Here is a 16319-nt window from a genome sequence, read left to right on the forward strand (position 1 = left end):
TTAAATGCAAATTACACCAACGACTTGCATTGAGGTGACTGTATCATGAAAGGAAATAATAAAACTAAACTCAAACAATACTGAAATATTTAATATTCAATATTTATTGACAGCAGTACATCACTGTATTCTTCTCTTTATTATCACTGTGGTTTGGTGTTAAGCATCAGGTCTGCCTCCTCAGTGGTTTAGACACAGACCATCAATAACACACCAACACAACACAGCAACAAACAAAGCACACTTTTATCTAGACACTGATGATACAGCTGAATGTTTACATGCAACTTTAGTTTACAGGAGACATTTAGTCATTTTTCCCTAAAAAAAATAAAATCTCACTTGTTCAGATTAAAAGCAGCTGTACGAATGAAATGCCCATTTAATACTCCCTATCCCAGATTTCACTTCTGCCTGGAAGATATTCTGATTATTCTATTTGCTTTTGTTAATTTTCTTTGCTGCCTCCAGGATGGACGAGAGGTCAGCTTTGTTTCCAAACTCCTTCTCCCTGTGCTCCAGCAGAATACCCTGAGAAAGAAAGTAAGCAAGTATAACATGAAAGATAGTGAAGACAACTTTTTTTCTGATCATGAGACAACTACAAACCATGTGAAAATATATAGAAAGTGAGCAAACACAAGGGATAAGCTAGATTTATGGTTTACCTGTTTCCCTGCTCCAATCACATACAAGCCACCAAGAATAAAACCCTCTCCATTTTTGTTACCCTGGTAGCCTTTTCTGTGAGCGTGGACCAGGTTTTGCAGCACGCTGAGACGAGCGAGGCCGAGACCCAGACCCATTCTCCTCTGCTTAGGGCCATAGAAATGTTGCTGCAAATTAGAAAACACCAGGAAAGACAGAAAGAAAGAAAGAAAGAAAGAAAGAAAGAAAGAAAGAAAGAAAGAAAGAAGTTAATTGAAACTAAAGACTTTTCTCCTACTGGCATTTGGAGGCAATGAGTGTGAGTGAGACCATGTTTGAAATTACCCTGCGATCCACAAAGATCTCCCCCTTGAAGTAGGGTCTGAAGTTCTGGACCTCTGTGCCGATGTCCTCCTTCACCACGGCGTACAGAGGGACCCCGAGCTCGTCCAGCTGGGGCTTCAGAGAGGACAGCTCTGCGGCCTCCTGGAGGGAAAGGGGATGGATGCAGACAATGGCTCATTTGCTGACATTAGTGGTGATGCCTTGGTATAAACACATGAGACCATGGTTGAGATGATTGGTATCCTCACACCAGAGTGTTTCTCAAATGACATTTCCCATGAACCCTCTTTCTTCTTGCCTCTTTGCCTGAACTGAAGATGTCGGAAGTTATTTTTCAATTGGCCTGTCTCTCATTTTGCCATCTGCCTTTGCCAGAAACTCTGAAAAGCTTTAGGAAGAATTTCAGCATTTCCTTTTTTTGTGCCATAAAGCAGATTTCCCATGAAGTCAGACCTGGCGGTAAATAATATAAAACACACTATAGGCTTTCAATCTTCTCAGCATTAGTCTTGTTTGTTTTTGTTAATTGTTCTAATTTCTCATACGGGTCTGTCACAGTCTACACTGCTGATTCTAGGTATATGCATAAACCAAAAGCCATTAATGCACAGTGCACTATACACATTACATTGACAGAACAAGTACTGTGCATCAGACAAGACATGATGATAGAGCCCTCCTTTTCCTCCACACAAAAACACAGACACGTGCACGCAAAATGTGCATCTACAAGACCAGTGCTTTCATCCAAATGTGACTGGCACGACTGCAGATAGCATCAGTTTGTTCCAGTGCAGGCTGTCTAGTGTTGAGAGGAGAACAATGGCAGGCAGGGCACATGAGGATAAGGTCACAGTGTTGTGCAGGTGGACTGAGGGCGACAGTTGGAACCAGAAATCTCATGAATCGCACGGATATTCAAGTGACAGATGTGTCCTGTTTCTCTGTTTTAGATTCTCATCAAAGACTAACCGATACAACAAAATCATGCATGTACAGTACAGGCCAAAAGTTTGGACACACCGTCTCATTCAATGCGTTTTCTTTATTTTCATGACTATTTACATTGTAGATTCTCACTGAAGGAATCAAAACTATGAATGAACACATGTGGAGTTATGTACTTAACAAAAAAAGGTGAAATAATTGAAAACATGTTTTATATTCTAGTTTCTTCAAAATAGCCACCCTTTGCTCTGATTACTGCTTTGCACACTCTTGGCATTCTCTCCATGAGCTTCAAGAGGTAGTCACCTGAAATGGTTTCCAACAGTCTTGAAGGAGTTCCCAGAGGTGTTTAGCACTTGTTGGCCCCTTTGCCTTCACTCTGCGGTCCAGCTCACCCCAAACCATCTGGATTGGGTTCAGGTCCGGTGACTGTGGAGGCCAGGTCATCTGCCGCAGCACTCCATCACTCTCCTTCTTGGTCAAATAGCCCTTACACAGCCTGGAGGTGTGTTTGGGGTCATTGTCCTGTTGAAAAATAAATGATGGTCCAACTAAACACAAACCGGATGGGATGGCATGTCGCTGCAGGATGCTGTGGTAGCCATGCTGGTTCAGTGTGCCTTCAATTTTGAATAAATCCCCAACAGTGTCACCAGCAAAACACCCCCAAACCATCACACCTCCTCCTCCATGCTTCACAGTGGGAACCAGGCATGTGGAATCCATCCGTTCACCTTTTCTGCGTCTCACAGAAACACGGAGGTTGGAACCAAAGATCTCAAATTTGGACTCATCAGACCAAAGCACAGATTTCCACTGGTCTAATGTCCATTCCTTGTGTTTCTTGGCCCAAACAAATCTCTTCTGCTTGTTGCCTCTCCTTAGCAGTGGTTTCCTAGCAGCTATTTGACCATGAAGGCCTGATTGGCGCAGTCTCCTCTTAACAGTTGTTCTAGAGATGGGTCTGCTGCTAGAACTCTGTGTGGCATTTATCGGGTCTCTGATCTGAGCTGCTGTTAACTTGCGATTTCTGAGGCTGGTGACTCGGATGAACTTGTCCTCAGAAGCAGAGGTGACTCTTGGTCTTCCTTTCCTGGGTCAGTCCTCATGTGTGCCAGTTTCGTTGTAGCACTTGATGGTTTTTGCGACTCCACTTGGGGACACATTTAAAGTTTTTGCAATTTTCCGGACTGACTGACCTTCATTTCTTAAAGTAATGATGGCCACTCGTTTTTCTTTAGTTAGCTGATTGGTTCTTGCCATAATATGAATTTTAACAGTTGTCCAATAGGGCTGTCGGCTGTGTAGTAACCTGACTTCTGCACAACACAACTGATGGTCCCAACCCCATTGATAAAGCAAGAAATTCCACTAATTAACCCTGATAAGGCACACCTGTGAAGTGAAAACCATTTCAGGTGACTACCTCTTGAAGCTCATCGAGAGAATGCCAAGAGTGTGCAAAGCAGTAATCAGAGCAAAGGGTGGCTATTTTGAAGAAACTAGAATATAAAACATGTTTTCAGTTATTTCACCTTTTTTTGTTAAGTACATAACTCCACATGTGTTCATTCATAGTTTTGATTCCTTCAGTTAGAATCTACAATGTAAATAGTCATGAAAATAAAGAAAACGCATTGAATGAGAATGTGTGTCCAAACTTTTGGCCTGTACTGTATATATACTCTCCCTCTCTCTTTCCCTCTCTTTCTCATACACACATACAGATAGACACACACACACAGACAGAAAGAGTACCTCTCTGCACAAGGCTCATCCGGGACGCCTAACAGCCAAGACCACGGCTCCGTTCCTCTCCCACAGAGCTCTGCCTTTCACCGTCTTCCCATCTGGAGAATCACATGGCCAATATGAACTGAATGTGATTTCAGTAAGTAGTGCATGGTTGTCAGCAGCAGGTTGTTTCCCTTTTTGGTGAAGTGTTATATAGCTGGAGGTAAATTTGAATTAGAGAACAAGAATCCCTACATCTAAGTCTTCCCTAGGTTCTCTAGATATGCAAAGTGCTGTGTTTGATAATAAAATAAAGCCCTTAAATATTAGCCAGCTACAATTTTCTCTGGAAAAATTATAATCTTTCCATCACCTCCTGTTGTTGTGTTGAGGTCTGTGTTGTCCAGCTGTTCCACAGATGCCTGGACTGACTTGGTCAGGAATAAGTCAGTGTTGGCCAGGGCGAAGGCAACCACCAGTGTAGCCACCACAGCCACACCCAGATACCACGCACTCAATAGCTCCCCCTCCAGGATGGAGGAAAGCACTAAAACAAGAAGGAACATTGATATCCATTAGTTGCATAGAAGGTGGTTGCAAGTAATCAAGTAAGCGCTCCCTTTCTTGGTTAATACATAAAAAGGTGAAGCAAAAGCTGTCTTAAATTATTGGGTGAATTTTGGTTCAAACTGAATCATTATTTGTGTTTTATCCACACATCTCTGCTGGCCTCACACTGAATTGCAACAAAATTTCCTCTCCCTGCACATCTCTGTAAATTGTGTTTTCTTGTTTAAGCCAACGAACAAGAAAAACAAAACTTTAAAGATTCTTTAGGACTCTTGCAAGGCATGATTTCTCTGTTGAAGACCTTTGAAGGGCTTTTCCCACAGACATGCAGCTAAAACACAGAACACAGTGAGTCAGCTCCTTTGATAAAAACGTGTCCAGTCTCTGTCAGTTGGTTATGAGGTCACCACTGGACCGCTTGATAAGGTACTGCCACTTAACAGCCTGGCAGCTTTTTTGTTTTTTACACTGGAAGAACTGCAAACTAATGCATTTTTCATGTGGATTTAAACCAGCTACAGCTTGGATAATTGCACAGACTGTAAAATCTATTAAAAACTTAAAAATAAAGACTAAAAAAAAAAAAAAAAAAAAAAAAATGAAATACACTCGTTCTGAGGGAGGTTACCAAGTACCAAGCAGGACATACAGAGGACTTCACCCCTAGTATGGGTAACTAACTTTGTTGTAATTGCTGTACCTCACCTGCAATATAAAAAAAAAAAAAAAAAAAATTTTTCTCAGTTGGCCCAAGCAAGAGTGTAGACAAGCTATACAGTAATTTTTGAGCAGTAGATATCTCATGCAAGTACTGACCATTAATTTAAAAACCTGATACCAAGGTGGCACTTCTGAATTAGTTTGTTTTACAAAAAGTATTTAAAAAAGAAAAAAAAAAAAACATACGAACTTGTCATAAGTCTTTCAAATCCTCAGACGATTATCCAGTCAGTCTTGTCCAGAATATTCCTCCTGAGCTTCCTTTACTTTGTCATCTCCTGACTGCTGCGCATTCCTGGTGCAGTGCCATGTAGAGTGGGAGGGTGCCAAAAGTGATGACGATTTTATGGGGAAGACTTTGGCCAAGCCCAGTTCCTTCACAGTAATTATGACAAACCTTTACAGGAAGATTGACCAAATAAGTTTGTGGAAGACCCTGACGCAAACAGCCCTTCCCACTCCCAGGGGAATTGAACTGGCTTTTTTCCCCTCAGCAAGTCAAACACTTGAAGGAGTCATCAAGAAAAACAAAACCCAGACATGAAGGACATGACATTTTTTTATTGTTTAGAGGTTGTGGTCTCTTGGCTCCTGAGATAACATAGCTGCAAGAGAGCAATAAGAGGAACCAAGTGTGAGACATCAGGCCTGCTCCATCTGTGGAGTTTCGAAACAGACCATCATTAAACACTCAGGATTCCCCTTAAAAACATATTCATACCAGCTAGGCTTCCCAAAACTCCAGTGAGACCACTACACCAAACTCAAGGCATCTGTACACTTTAGCTATGAGTAAGCATTTTCAAAATCACAAATCCCCTGAGAACAAATCCAAGTTAAGTCCCCCTCCCCCCCAATAATTAATTTGCAGTTAAGTATCCGGTAGATGGGAGTATCCACTAGACAGACCTGCAAATTCTTGTCTCTAATTTTGAAGAGGTGTGATTGTCGAGCTTTAAACAGGAAATGGCATTTTTATTATATTTAGCAGCAATATCATGAGGCATTATTTCTTCTCTAGAAGCATCAGTTCCTGTGGTATCCTCCTAGCAGCTCGCAGGACATCCAGGATGTTGACCTTATCCCCAAACTCAATCTCCCTGTGCTCCAGCAGGATTCCCTGAAAGAGAACAAATGGTGAGGGTAAAGAGAAGTGGTTTTGACTTTTGTGCAGGAAAGGTCTAAGAGGAAAACCTGATGTTAAAGAGGTAAAAAAAAGAATAAACTATAATCTATAAAGTACGGTTGGGCTGATATCAGCATTAACTCACAACAGCTATTTTTACTGCCGATTTTTTGGGAGACTAAAATTAGAAAAAGGAAAGTCCACCCATGTAGGTGAGGTGCCAGCCAACAAACACTAATAGTATAACAAGAGTGGGTGCACTAGGTATGGTGCTGTTTAATAATAAAGGGTTATCACTGATGGCCTCAATGTGACCGGGAACTAATCAGAAATGTGAGTGACATTAATAAGTTTTTCCTTCTAAAAAATAAATACAAAAGAAAGCCAAAGTCTGGCAGCTTTATTTCTCCTCTGTATTTAGAAAATACATCTCTGGTAAAACATGTCATTATGTAGTTTATTATATAATGATGACGATGATGAAGTTTTACCTGCTCTCCTGGTCCAATAACAAACACCCCGCCGAGGACAAAGCCCTCACCGAAAACATTTCCCATGAAGCCATTCTTGAAGGCCCTCAGGCCATTCGCCCACACCCCGAGACGGAGGAACGCAATGAGACCCATCTTCCGCTCACGTGGCCCATAAAAACGTCTCTGCAAGCACACAAACAGAAGAGGGTTTCAGCGTGTGGAAGCCCTTTAAAAATCGATTCCCAATAGGTCCTGAATGACTTTGGTGTTTTCACAAACTACTGATGCTGTTAACTGTCTCAGTCCCCAATTACCATGACCGGTGGGATGATCATATTAAAAAAGTAGAACAAACAATATACCAGTTCATTAAAAGGAAATGTACCGCACCTTTTCATCCACAAAGATCTCCCCCTTGAAGTAGGGTCTGAAGTTCTGGACCTCTGTGCCGATGTCCTCCTTCACCACAGCAAATAGAGGGACCCCGAGCTCGTCCAGCTGGGGCTTCAGAGAGGACAGCTCTGCGGCCTCCTGCAGCCAGTCACCATCATGAAAATTAAACACAACAAAATAAAGATGCAATGATGTGGGTTGATTTTTCTGAGAATACTACCTCCACCAAACACCATTTGAGTAGGATAACGTCACTAATGTCACTGAACACCAGACACACTGTAAGTCCAAATAAAAGCTGTCATTGTTCATGAAGGTATTATTCACTGTTTTTTTTTTTTTTTTTTGCAGGGAGAAACTAAGTGGCCTATAGACAGCCAACAGCCAATGACTCTGGTACATACAGAGGTTAAACATGACTATGATGACACATTAACCCACCTCTCTGCACAAAAATCATCCAGGTCGCCTTACAGCCATGACGACTGCTCCAGACTTTTCCCACAGAGATCTGGCCTTCAAAGTCCTTCTTTCTGTGTGAAGAAATTAGGTGAGAGGGCAATTTGGCAACAGACTGAATGCAGAAGTTATCAGTCCTTGGAGAGAGAGAAAAAGTTTGTGCAAGGAAAAAAGTCTGGTATTAACAGCAAATGATATTAACAGAAAAAAGAGTGTATGTGGCTATATAATAAGCTTGTAGCTATAAGCAGAACACTCTAGGGAACAAAATATCAGTGTTTAGTGCAAACTTTGCAATGACTGCAGGGTGAGGACTGGAAAGATAGGACTTTCTGTGGATATACTGTCTTACCTCCTCTCAAAGTTTTAAGGTCAGTGTCCTCTAGGTGTTTCAGGGTGGCTTTCAGCGGTGGGGTCAGAAACTTGTCCGTGAAAAAATTGAGGATTCCCGTAAGGAAAGTGCCCACTGCGGACACGGCGCCCGCAACGGCTGCCATCGTCGGTCGCCGAGCGGAGCGACTAATTTAGACCGAAATGTTCCCCCTTTTCCCGCAGCGCAGCTCACTGCATCCTCAGGACTGCGTGCTCGGCCGATCACTGGGGACTAATGTGGCATTCCGGATAAATTTATAATCCACCCAGAGTTTCGTAAACTGAGTCATTCCTCAGTCGATGTGGATCAAGGAGCGTTTTCATGCGCCTTGATTAGACGCGGCTGTGGCCAATCAGTGACGCCATCAACAAATAAACAAGAGTCAGGTCACATGGGCCGCCAGGCTTCACCCTTTGGCCTCCTCCGGCCCGCCGGCCCGCTCTCAGGGAGCTCTGACTCAGCCTTAAGTACTAGACATTACAACACTGATGTGGGTGACACTGCAAAATCAAGGGGATGAGTGTGTTTTTAAAATTGCTGTGCATTCTGTTGTGTTCTTTTGTAGCATAATTATTCCCAAGTGCAAGAGAAATAGAAAAAATCTTTTCACTTGTAGATATAGTAAATATTTATATTGTTAATGTCTTGCAATTCTGACATGTCTCATACTATGATTGACCATTTTCCTCATATAACATATAAACACTAAGTATGAGTCAAATAAATATTATATATGTTGTTTATAAGGAAAGTGCATGGCATTTTTTTTTTAAATAAGATTGTTATATGTCAGTCAATTAATCCACCGTATCAGTATATGTATGAATATAGACCATTATACTTTTTTTGTATGTAAAGTGTATGTCATGTAAGCTATGCTTCCCTTATGTTTTTTAATAAGATTCTTATGTGTCAGCCAATGAAAATTACCATAGCAGTATAAGAAAATATGTACTTTTTACATATGGATTTATACCATTTTATATACATATAAAACATATGAATCACATATTAAAGTCACATGACTTTTGTCCTCATACTGATACTGTCTGAAACTGGATCAAACTGATCTATTCATAAATTAATGGGTAAGAACGACTTAATAATTCATAGTTTATTTATTCAAACTTCCACAATTGCATATTTACACAATACATATCCATCATGTACACATCACCAGGTATTAGGTGGGTGACAGTGTCAGATAGCTCTATGTACACTGGAGCTCATTTTAATCTGTGTCAGGTAGGTCATGTGGATCAGTGAGATAACGACATCAAGCAGGTCATGCCTCTTCTTCTGTTTTGTCTTCTTCCTGAAAAAAAAAAAGAAGCTTTAATTAGAAATGATTCATCGGTGATACATCATGTATAAATGCTAAATATGTAAAGTGTGGGCAGAGACTGAGAAAACTCACTTATTCACTTCAGCACTGGAACAGACATGCATGTCACTGACTTATTTTGAGTTGCTCACACTTGACCCACAGAGTCTAAGTGAGAGCTGATTTGTTCTTCGGACAGAAACAGAGAAGTACCTCCTGCTGGGCGTCCTCCTTGTCAGAGGGAGATTTTTCAGGTTCGTCCTGGGAGGTCACCGGCCCCTCACTGGACACTGTCCTATCTTCCCCTCCATCAGTGTCAGCCGGAGTCGTGGTATCAGCGGCCTCGCTTGTCTGCTGTCCGTCTGCCTCCTGAGATATTATCAGAACAATGCTAGTTAAGAATTAAACCAGGGTGCCTTTTATTCCTGTTTCTAGGTTTCCTGCTCACAGCACTGAACAGAATCTCCCACTGCTGCCCCCTCTGGACTTGTTTTCTCTCTAAGTGTGTCAACTCTAATTATGATATATAGAAAGAATAAGGCCATACATTTTCTGCATTTTTGCCACACACCAATTAACATATTAATGAATACACATGTTCAGTAGCTTCAGGAGATGAAAGCAACCACCTTCTCCTGGTCCTGAGGAGGACGAGAATTTGGTTTGTGCGTCTCCTGTTGCTCTTCTTTTGCCTCTTCTTCAACAGAGACTGTCTCGTCTGGTTTGAGATCTTCACTCTGAGGACCAGAGGCTGACTCCGCTTGGATGGAGCCATCAGCTTCACTCATTTCAGGTTCATCAGTCTTCTGGTGAATGGTTTGATTTGAGAAAAGCAGCAAATTAGTTTATGGACAACATAGCCAGAAATTAAATCCTGTCCTTCTGCCTTCACTCAGCCTGACTCATATATATATTTTTTTTCCACCTGGACATCTCAGACTTTTTGGAAAATGGATGCTCAAAACACCCTTCTGTTCCTCTCAGTTGTGGTTTCCTTCTGCCTGTCTCTCCTCTCAACACGCCTTTTAAATCTAACCTGTCTTCCGCTCGCCTTGCCTTGATCTTCTTAAACACTCTGTCCATCTCTCCTCTTTCCTCCCTTACTCTTCTATCCTGGGTTTGTTGCATCTTCAGCCTGAACAAAAGCTACATTAAAACAATCTCATTCAGCATTTGTTTACATGATCAGCATTTCGGCAGCATCACCTTCTCTTTCTCTTGCGGGTCAGGGGACTGAGGGTTTTGTTTCTCGTGCGTTTCCTCGCTGTTGATTGGTTTTAAATCATCAGCATCTTGGCCAGAAGTTGGCTGTAATGGCTCGGTGGCGACAGGTTCAGCAGTTTCAGCTGGATCGACACCCTGCTGAGCAGTTTGTGAAACAGACCATTTATGTAATTGAACCACTTAATCATCACGCTGAGCCACTGAAGACGCCTTGCCCTGTGCTCTTACAATGGCGGGTACCTTGATTTACCAATTTTAGCCTGCTTGTCGTTTGTTAGGATGCTTAAAAGCTATGAGACATTCAGGTAAATAGATACGATAGGATGCCATTTGTTCACCTTATCATCATCATCGCGGCCAACCTCTTGCTCTGCTACTTTATCGCCGCTTGGCTCTGTCTCATTTTTCTCTGCAGGTATTTCTTCAGACTCATCTTTGACTTGAGCGCTGGCAAGCTCAGATGTTTTGATCTCCGCTGTTTCCCCCCCAGTAGCCTCTGTAGCGGTTTCATTATCTGTATTCTTCACCTGGCAGACACACCGCCTCCTTAGAGTATTTGAGGTAAGACATTTCACAATTGCTCCCACACCATACAAGCCAAGCCACAAGGCGAGCCATGCACGGGAAATGTATAAAGCCAAAGAGGAGAAGGGAATGTTCCTTTGAAGATTATCACACAAGAAGAGATGGCAGAGATTCAGGGAGGCACCACCACCACCAGAAACACACACACACACACACACACACAGCTGAGATCAGGTTTATCACCTCCTGCTCAGTGTCATTTTCCTGAGCTTTGGTTTGGTGCTCCTCCATATCCTGCTGGTTTTCTGAATCAGAGGTGATGAGTTTCTCTGCGCTCAGAGGTTTGTTCTCCTCTGCAGCTTCTGCCGTGGCCGTTTGGGTCACATCAGACCCTGTTTGCTCTTTCTGAGAGATCTGCTGGCGTATTGATGCAGCTCTTGTAAAACATCATGAATTTACTCCATGGGAGCAACAGCGTGTGGAATACATTAATGTGATGCTGTTCCTTTTCTGTACCTCATCTGCTTTCATGTGCTGATCCTGCTGGCTTTAGGACTTTGTTAGAGTAAAATTTCAAAATAGGGATGATTTACCTTTTGTAGTCTGACTTGTAACAAAGATTAATTGTTAGCATGAGATCAACACTAAGCTACAAAATGGCAAAACAAAACAAAAAAAACAGCCTAAGCCTATCTAAATTAAGAGGTAAATCTTACATTATCTCCTTCAGGTAACACTGCAACACTGGTTTGGAGGGAGTCACTGGACTGCTCAACCACAGGATTAGATGGAGGAGTTGAAACCTTTGCTTCCATTGCCTTTAAAGATGAACACACTGTGATTACTGGCTGAGGAAAAACAAACACAAACTCAGTACAAACAGGATCTGTCGCTCAACATACTTTTTTGGACTCTTCCGAGGCCTCATTAATCTTCTGCTCTTCCTCCCTGAGCTTCTGCTGGAGCATCTCCTCCTCTCTGGTAGTGATGGGTCGGTCGCGAACGAACCGGTTCAAAGAGCCGGCTCTTTGAAATGAACGACGGGAGCCGGCTCATGATTGGGAGCCGTTTTTTTTTTTTTCCCAGGAGCCGATTGTTTTTTTTTTTTTTTTTTTTTCTGCGAAAGCCGCACGTGATTGGTCAAGATGCGGGGTGCCGTCTGTCTGCGCTCAGCACGAGGGGGACGAGTGTGACTGAGTGAGCAGGAGAAAGGGAGATGGGAGGGGGTACACGCACGGTGCACGCGGCACACAGCACACTGAGCGCAATGGGGGGAGGGGAGGGGCATACGCAGCACAGTGACACAGAGCAAGAGAGGAGAGAGGAGGGAGCGAGAGAGCGAGAGATTTGCACAGCGCTTCAGGCAGAAAAAAAGAGACGGCAAGCTGCCAATTTCAAAGGTGAGAGATGGCTGACAGAAAAAGAAGCAAAGTGTGGAACCATTTCAATGCAGTGGACAGTTCAAAGGCCGAGTGTAGGCTGTGCAAAGTCAAAATATCTTACAGAGCAGGATCCACAAATAATTTGCACAGACACATGAGGACTGTTCATCCCACAGTCGAAATAGAAGAAAAAAGACAAGCAATGGAACCTGCTATTAATGAAGGTGCTAGTACTTCTACTGCAACTGTTGCTGCTCTAGCCTCACCCACAACACCACAACCACCTAGACCTACAGTCCAGAGGTCTATGAGCCAGTTTCTGCAAAAGACTATGACCCCAGCAAAACGAAACAGTGTGGACGAGGAACTGGCAAAAATGATTGCGAGAGATTTTCAGCCATTTTCTATTGTAGAAGACAAAGGATTCAGAAGCTACACCCATGCTCTCAATCCAACATATTCACTCCCAAGCAGGAAAACACTTTCACAAAAAATAATTCCAGAACTGTATTGCAGAGAACGCGAGTCACTCCTGGAAAGGGTAAAAAAAACCACTGCTGTTTGTCTCACAACTGACTGCTGGACATCCCGAACCACCACATCCTACATGTCAGTTACATGCCACTTTGTTGAAAAGTACAAAATGGTGTCCTGTCTGCTGGATTGTTTTGAATTCAGTGACAAACACACGTCTGAGAATTTAGCAGAGGAGCTGCTCAGAGTGGCAAAAGAGTGGAATGTAGAGAATAAGGTTGTGTGCTGTGTTAGTGACAATGCAGCTAACATAACTAAAGCTATCAAAACCCTGAAATGGACCCACCACCCCTGTCTTGCACACACAATAAATTTGTTTGTGAGGGATGCTCTGAAGGTGATGAAGCCCACTGTGGATAAAGTGAAGGCCATAGTGGAATTCTTCCACAGGAGCACAACAGCCACTGGGAAGCTCAGATCTACCCAAAGACAGATGGGCATGCCTGAGCTGAAGTTGAAACAGGATTGTGTAACGAGGTGGAACTCCACCTTCCACATGCTCAAAAGGATTCTGGACTCCAAGGAGGCAGTCATTTCCACCCTGGCTGTAATTAATGCACAGGTTGATCCTCTGAGCCAAGAGGAATGGGAGGTACTGCAGGAGGCATGCACTGTTCTGGAGCCATTTGAGCAGGTCACTGTGGAGATTAGTGCAGAAAGGTACAGTATACAAATGTTATCATGTTATTACTCTTAATATTATTCAGTTGTCATGTTTATTAGTTGTTGTAGTTGTTGCATTATTAGTATAAAAAGCATATTAGACATGACTGGATAGATAATAATAATATATATTGCTAAATAAAACAAAGCGTAATTTTAACACTTATTGTTTACTCTATTTCAGTTATGTTACAGCCTCAAAAATGCTGATAGTGTGCAAGGGTCTGCAGAGAGTGACAGCTGAGCACCAGACCAGTGTAACTTTGGGAAAGGTAAAGGAGTTGGTGGATGCTCTCTGTGCATCAATGGAACGGAAATTCCACAGAATGGAATATAACACTGTTCTGTCGGAAACTACCATTCTGGACCCAAGATTTAAAAAGCTGGCATTCAGTGACAACAGAGCAATTGATGAAGCTCTGCAGAGAATTGCTGCAGCAGCAGCAAGATCAAGCCAGACAACTCCACTGCCCGGGGGCCAAGAGGGAGAAGAGGCAGCACAGCATGAGCCAGAGGAACCACAACAGACATCAGCTGTTTGGAGGTTCTTTGAAGAGCGAGCAAGTGGTGAACAAAGACGGAATCCTTCTGCAGATGCACACCTGGAAGTGAGATCATATCTCGAGGAGCCCCTTCTCCAGAGAGATGCAGACCCACTGAGCTGGTGGGAGTCAAAGTGTGCAATCTACCCACGCCTTACACATGTGATGGCACGTAGACTGTGCATTGTTGCAACATCTGTCCCCTCGGAGAGAATCTTCTCCAAAACAGGGCAGATTATAAATGAAAGGAGGAACAGGATCAATCCATCAAAGCTGAGGCACTTGGTGTTTTTGAATGCCAATCTTAGCTAAAGTGCTTTTACCAGGATGCTGCTATTTCTTTTTGTATTGTACATTTTTATTTTTATTTTGTTGTGATGTCTTTTTGATGTTTTCTTCTTTTACTGTATATAGTTTTATTGAAGTGGTTCTTTGTTTTGATATTTTATCATTTATTTTATAGCACCCTTTTCCATGTTCAATAAATAATAAACATTTAAATTTTTGATATTTTATGAGGCACTTGGTGTTTTTGAATGCCAATCTTAGCTAAAGTGCTTTTACCAGGATGCTGCTATTTCTTTTTGTATTGTACATTTTTATTTTATTTTGTTGTGATGTTTTTTTGATGTTTTCTTCTTTTACTGTATATAGTTTTATTGAAGTGGTTCTTTGTTTTGATATTTTATAATTTATTTTATATTATATTATTATATTTATGTTCAATAAATAATAAACATTTAAATTTTTGATATTATGAACACTGGTCATTCATTTTAGCACTTAATTTGGTAATAAAATAATAATATAATATCATATAATATCATATAATATAACAAATAATCTGAGGAGCCGTTTGGGAGCCGTTTGGGAGCCAAAAGAGCCGGCTCTTTTTAGTGAGCCGAGCCAAAAGAGCCGGCTCTCTGAAAAGAGCCGGAATTCCCATCACTACTCTCTGGCCTGCTCCTGCTCCAGCGGAGCCAAGGCGGCTTTGTGCTGAAATTACAAGAGTAAACTGAGAAATAATGTATTGGGTTTTGATTTTGTGGCTTTACGGGGTCAGTTCTCTAAAATGACTCAGATAAAAGACAGAAACTCTGAAGTGAAACTGTATAGGCTAGCTGTTATCGTGGTATTTCCCTCCATCCTGCTGCTAGTGACTCAGTTTTGTCCCATGAGCTCACAGTTGTTTTGCTGATATTCATCTGACATTTAGCCGACTAAGACCGGCAGAAAACACTGCATCACACCCTTTCCAGCGCTCCTACAACCACCAACCTCCCCCAAGAAAAACATTTTTTTTTTTTTTTTTTTTTTTTTTTTTTTTACAACATGTAAGCCTTGTTAACCTTTGCTCTTAGTGCCATCTCTGACCTTTTAACCCTTGATGCGCCAGCCTTAGGTCCTCAGACTGATCTCTCTCAGCAGCTTAGACTGGTTTAATCTGTGTCATCCTTCAAAGCAGCTCTCACTCTACACCCTCACGCATAAAACACCCTTCCATAATTTCACCAACATGTTTATCCTGCATTTCTCACCCTTCTTTTTTTTGTGAATGCATGCTTGCTAAGCAGGTTATAGCTTCTGTTTTGAAGCTTATTATTTTTGTTATTATCATTACTATCACTGCTATTCACTGCAGTAGTAATAGTAGCAGCAGCAGCAGAGGTTAAACTCCTACGAGCTTGCAGAACAAATGCTGAGCTGTGATATACTGCCCCTTGCCGTCAAGAAAACAAAACAACACCCTACCTTCGCCTTGTATTCAACATTCTCATTGTATTTGTAAAGCCAGTGAGCCAGGTAATCGATGGGGTCCACAGGGCGCTGCTCGGCCACCTCGGCGAGTCCCTCAGCGAGACATTTTCCCAGGTGCTTTTTGATATACTCCGAGTCCATGTCCTTTTAGCCTCTGAAAAGTTAAACAGCATTTTAGAGTCTACGTTTTCGCAATCAGACAGCCAACGATGGCTTGAGGAACCGCTTAGCCACAGCTGGAAAAACCTCCAGTCAGATATATCGTTATCTGTTTGAAATAAACGAATATTTTCTTCGATTTTTTTTATTTTATTTTATTTTTTTTGCGCATAAACATCACGGTGCTCCTATTTACATTATAAAGTGTTATAGTTTTTACATTGTGCGTAATTGTTATTGTTGGAAAAACAATATAGCAACTTATTTAGCGACCAAAACAAACCTTCCTTAGCTGAGCGTCCGGATGTGTGTTGTCTCCATGGTAACGGTGTCACTACATTAATCCTCCCTCCTACCCTGATTACCTGTAGTTCCTACTTAAATGAAGGTATGACCACGATTACTGGTGCTGGGCCGTT

At 42.0% G+C, this 16319-nt stretch overlaps 2 protein-coding genes and 1 pseudogene across 6 annotated transcripts; all 3 read right to left on the reverse strand.

Moving 5' to 3' along the window:
- Nucleotides 1-164: 164 nt before the first annotated feature.
- LOC115378371 (peroxiredoxin-like 2A) lies at nucleotides 165-5259 on the reverse strand (annotated as a pseudogene).
- A 247-nt stretch (nucleotides 5260-5506) lies between these two features.
- LOC115378372 (peroxiredoxin-like 2A) lies at nucleotides 5507-8128 on the reverse strand. The gene is made up of 5 exons (XM_030078618.1): nucleotides 7769-8128; nucleotides 7399-7490; nucleotides 6955-7095; nucleotides 6583-6747; nucleotides 5507-6085 (listed from the first exon to the last, which is right to left on the reverse strand). Exons 1-5 carry the CDS (start codon nucleotides 7911-7913, stop codon nucleotides 5972-5974), a joined length of 657 nt encoding a protein of 218 aa, XP_029934478.1. The 5' UTR covers nucleotides 7914-8128; the 3' UTR covers nucleotides 5507-5971.
- A 767-nt stretch (nucleotides 8129-8895) lies between these two features.
- On the reverse strand, nucleotides 8896-16248 carry dydc2 (DPY30 domain containing 2). 5 transcript variants are annotated; one of them, XM_030078603.1, is made up of 11 exons: nucleotides 16184-16248; nucleotides 15736-15895; nucleotides 14943-14979; nucleotides 11765-11844; nucleotides 11579-11680; nucleotides 11106-11276; nucleotides 10676-10864; nucleotides 10320-10475; nucleotides 9743-9919; nucleotides 9327-9482; nucleotides 8896-9104 (listed from the first exon to the last, which is right to left on the reverse strand). In XM_030078603.1, the coding sequence occupies exons 2-11, from the start codon at nucleotides 15880-15882 to the stop codon at nucleotides 9075-9077; spliced, it is 1245 nt and encodes a 414-aa protein (XP_029934463.1). In that variant the 5' UTR covers nucleotides 15883-15895; nucleotides 16184-16248; the 3' UTR covers nucleotides 8896-9074. The 5 variants fall into 5 exon arrangements, with proteins under 5 accessions (XP_029934463.1, XP_029934462.1, XP_029934461.1 ...); XM_030078602.1 differs by having other exon boundaries at nucleotides 10320-10472; nucleotides 11106-11279; XM_030078601.1 differs by having other exon boundaries at nucleotides 11106-11279.
- Between the last annotated feature and the right edge of the window lie 71 nt (nucleotides 16249-16319).

Source organism: Myripristis murdjan, chromosome 19 (assembly GCF_902150065.1).
Source record: "Myripristis murdjan chromosome 19, fMyrMur1.1, whole genome shotgun sequence".
NCBI classification, from domain to species: Eukaryota; Metazoa; Chordata; class Actinopteri; order Holocentriformes; family Holocentridae; genus Myripristis; species Myripristis murdjan.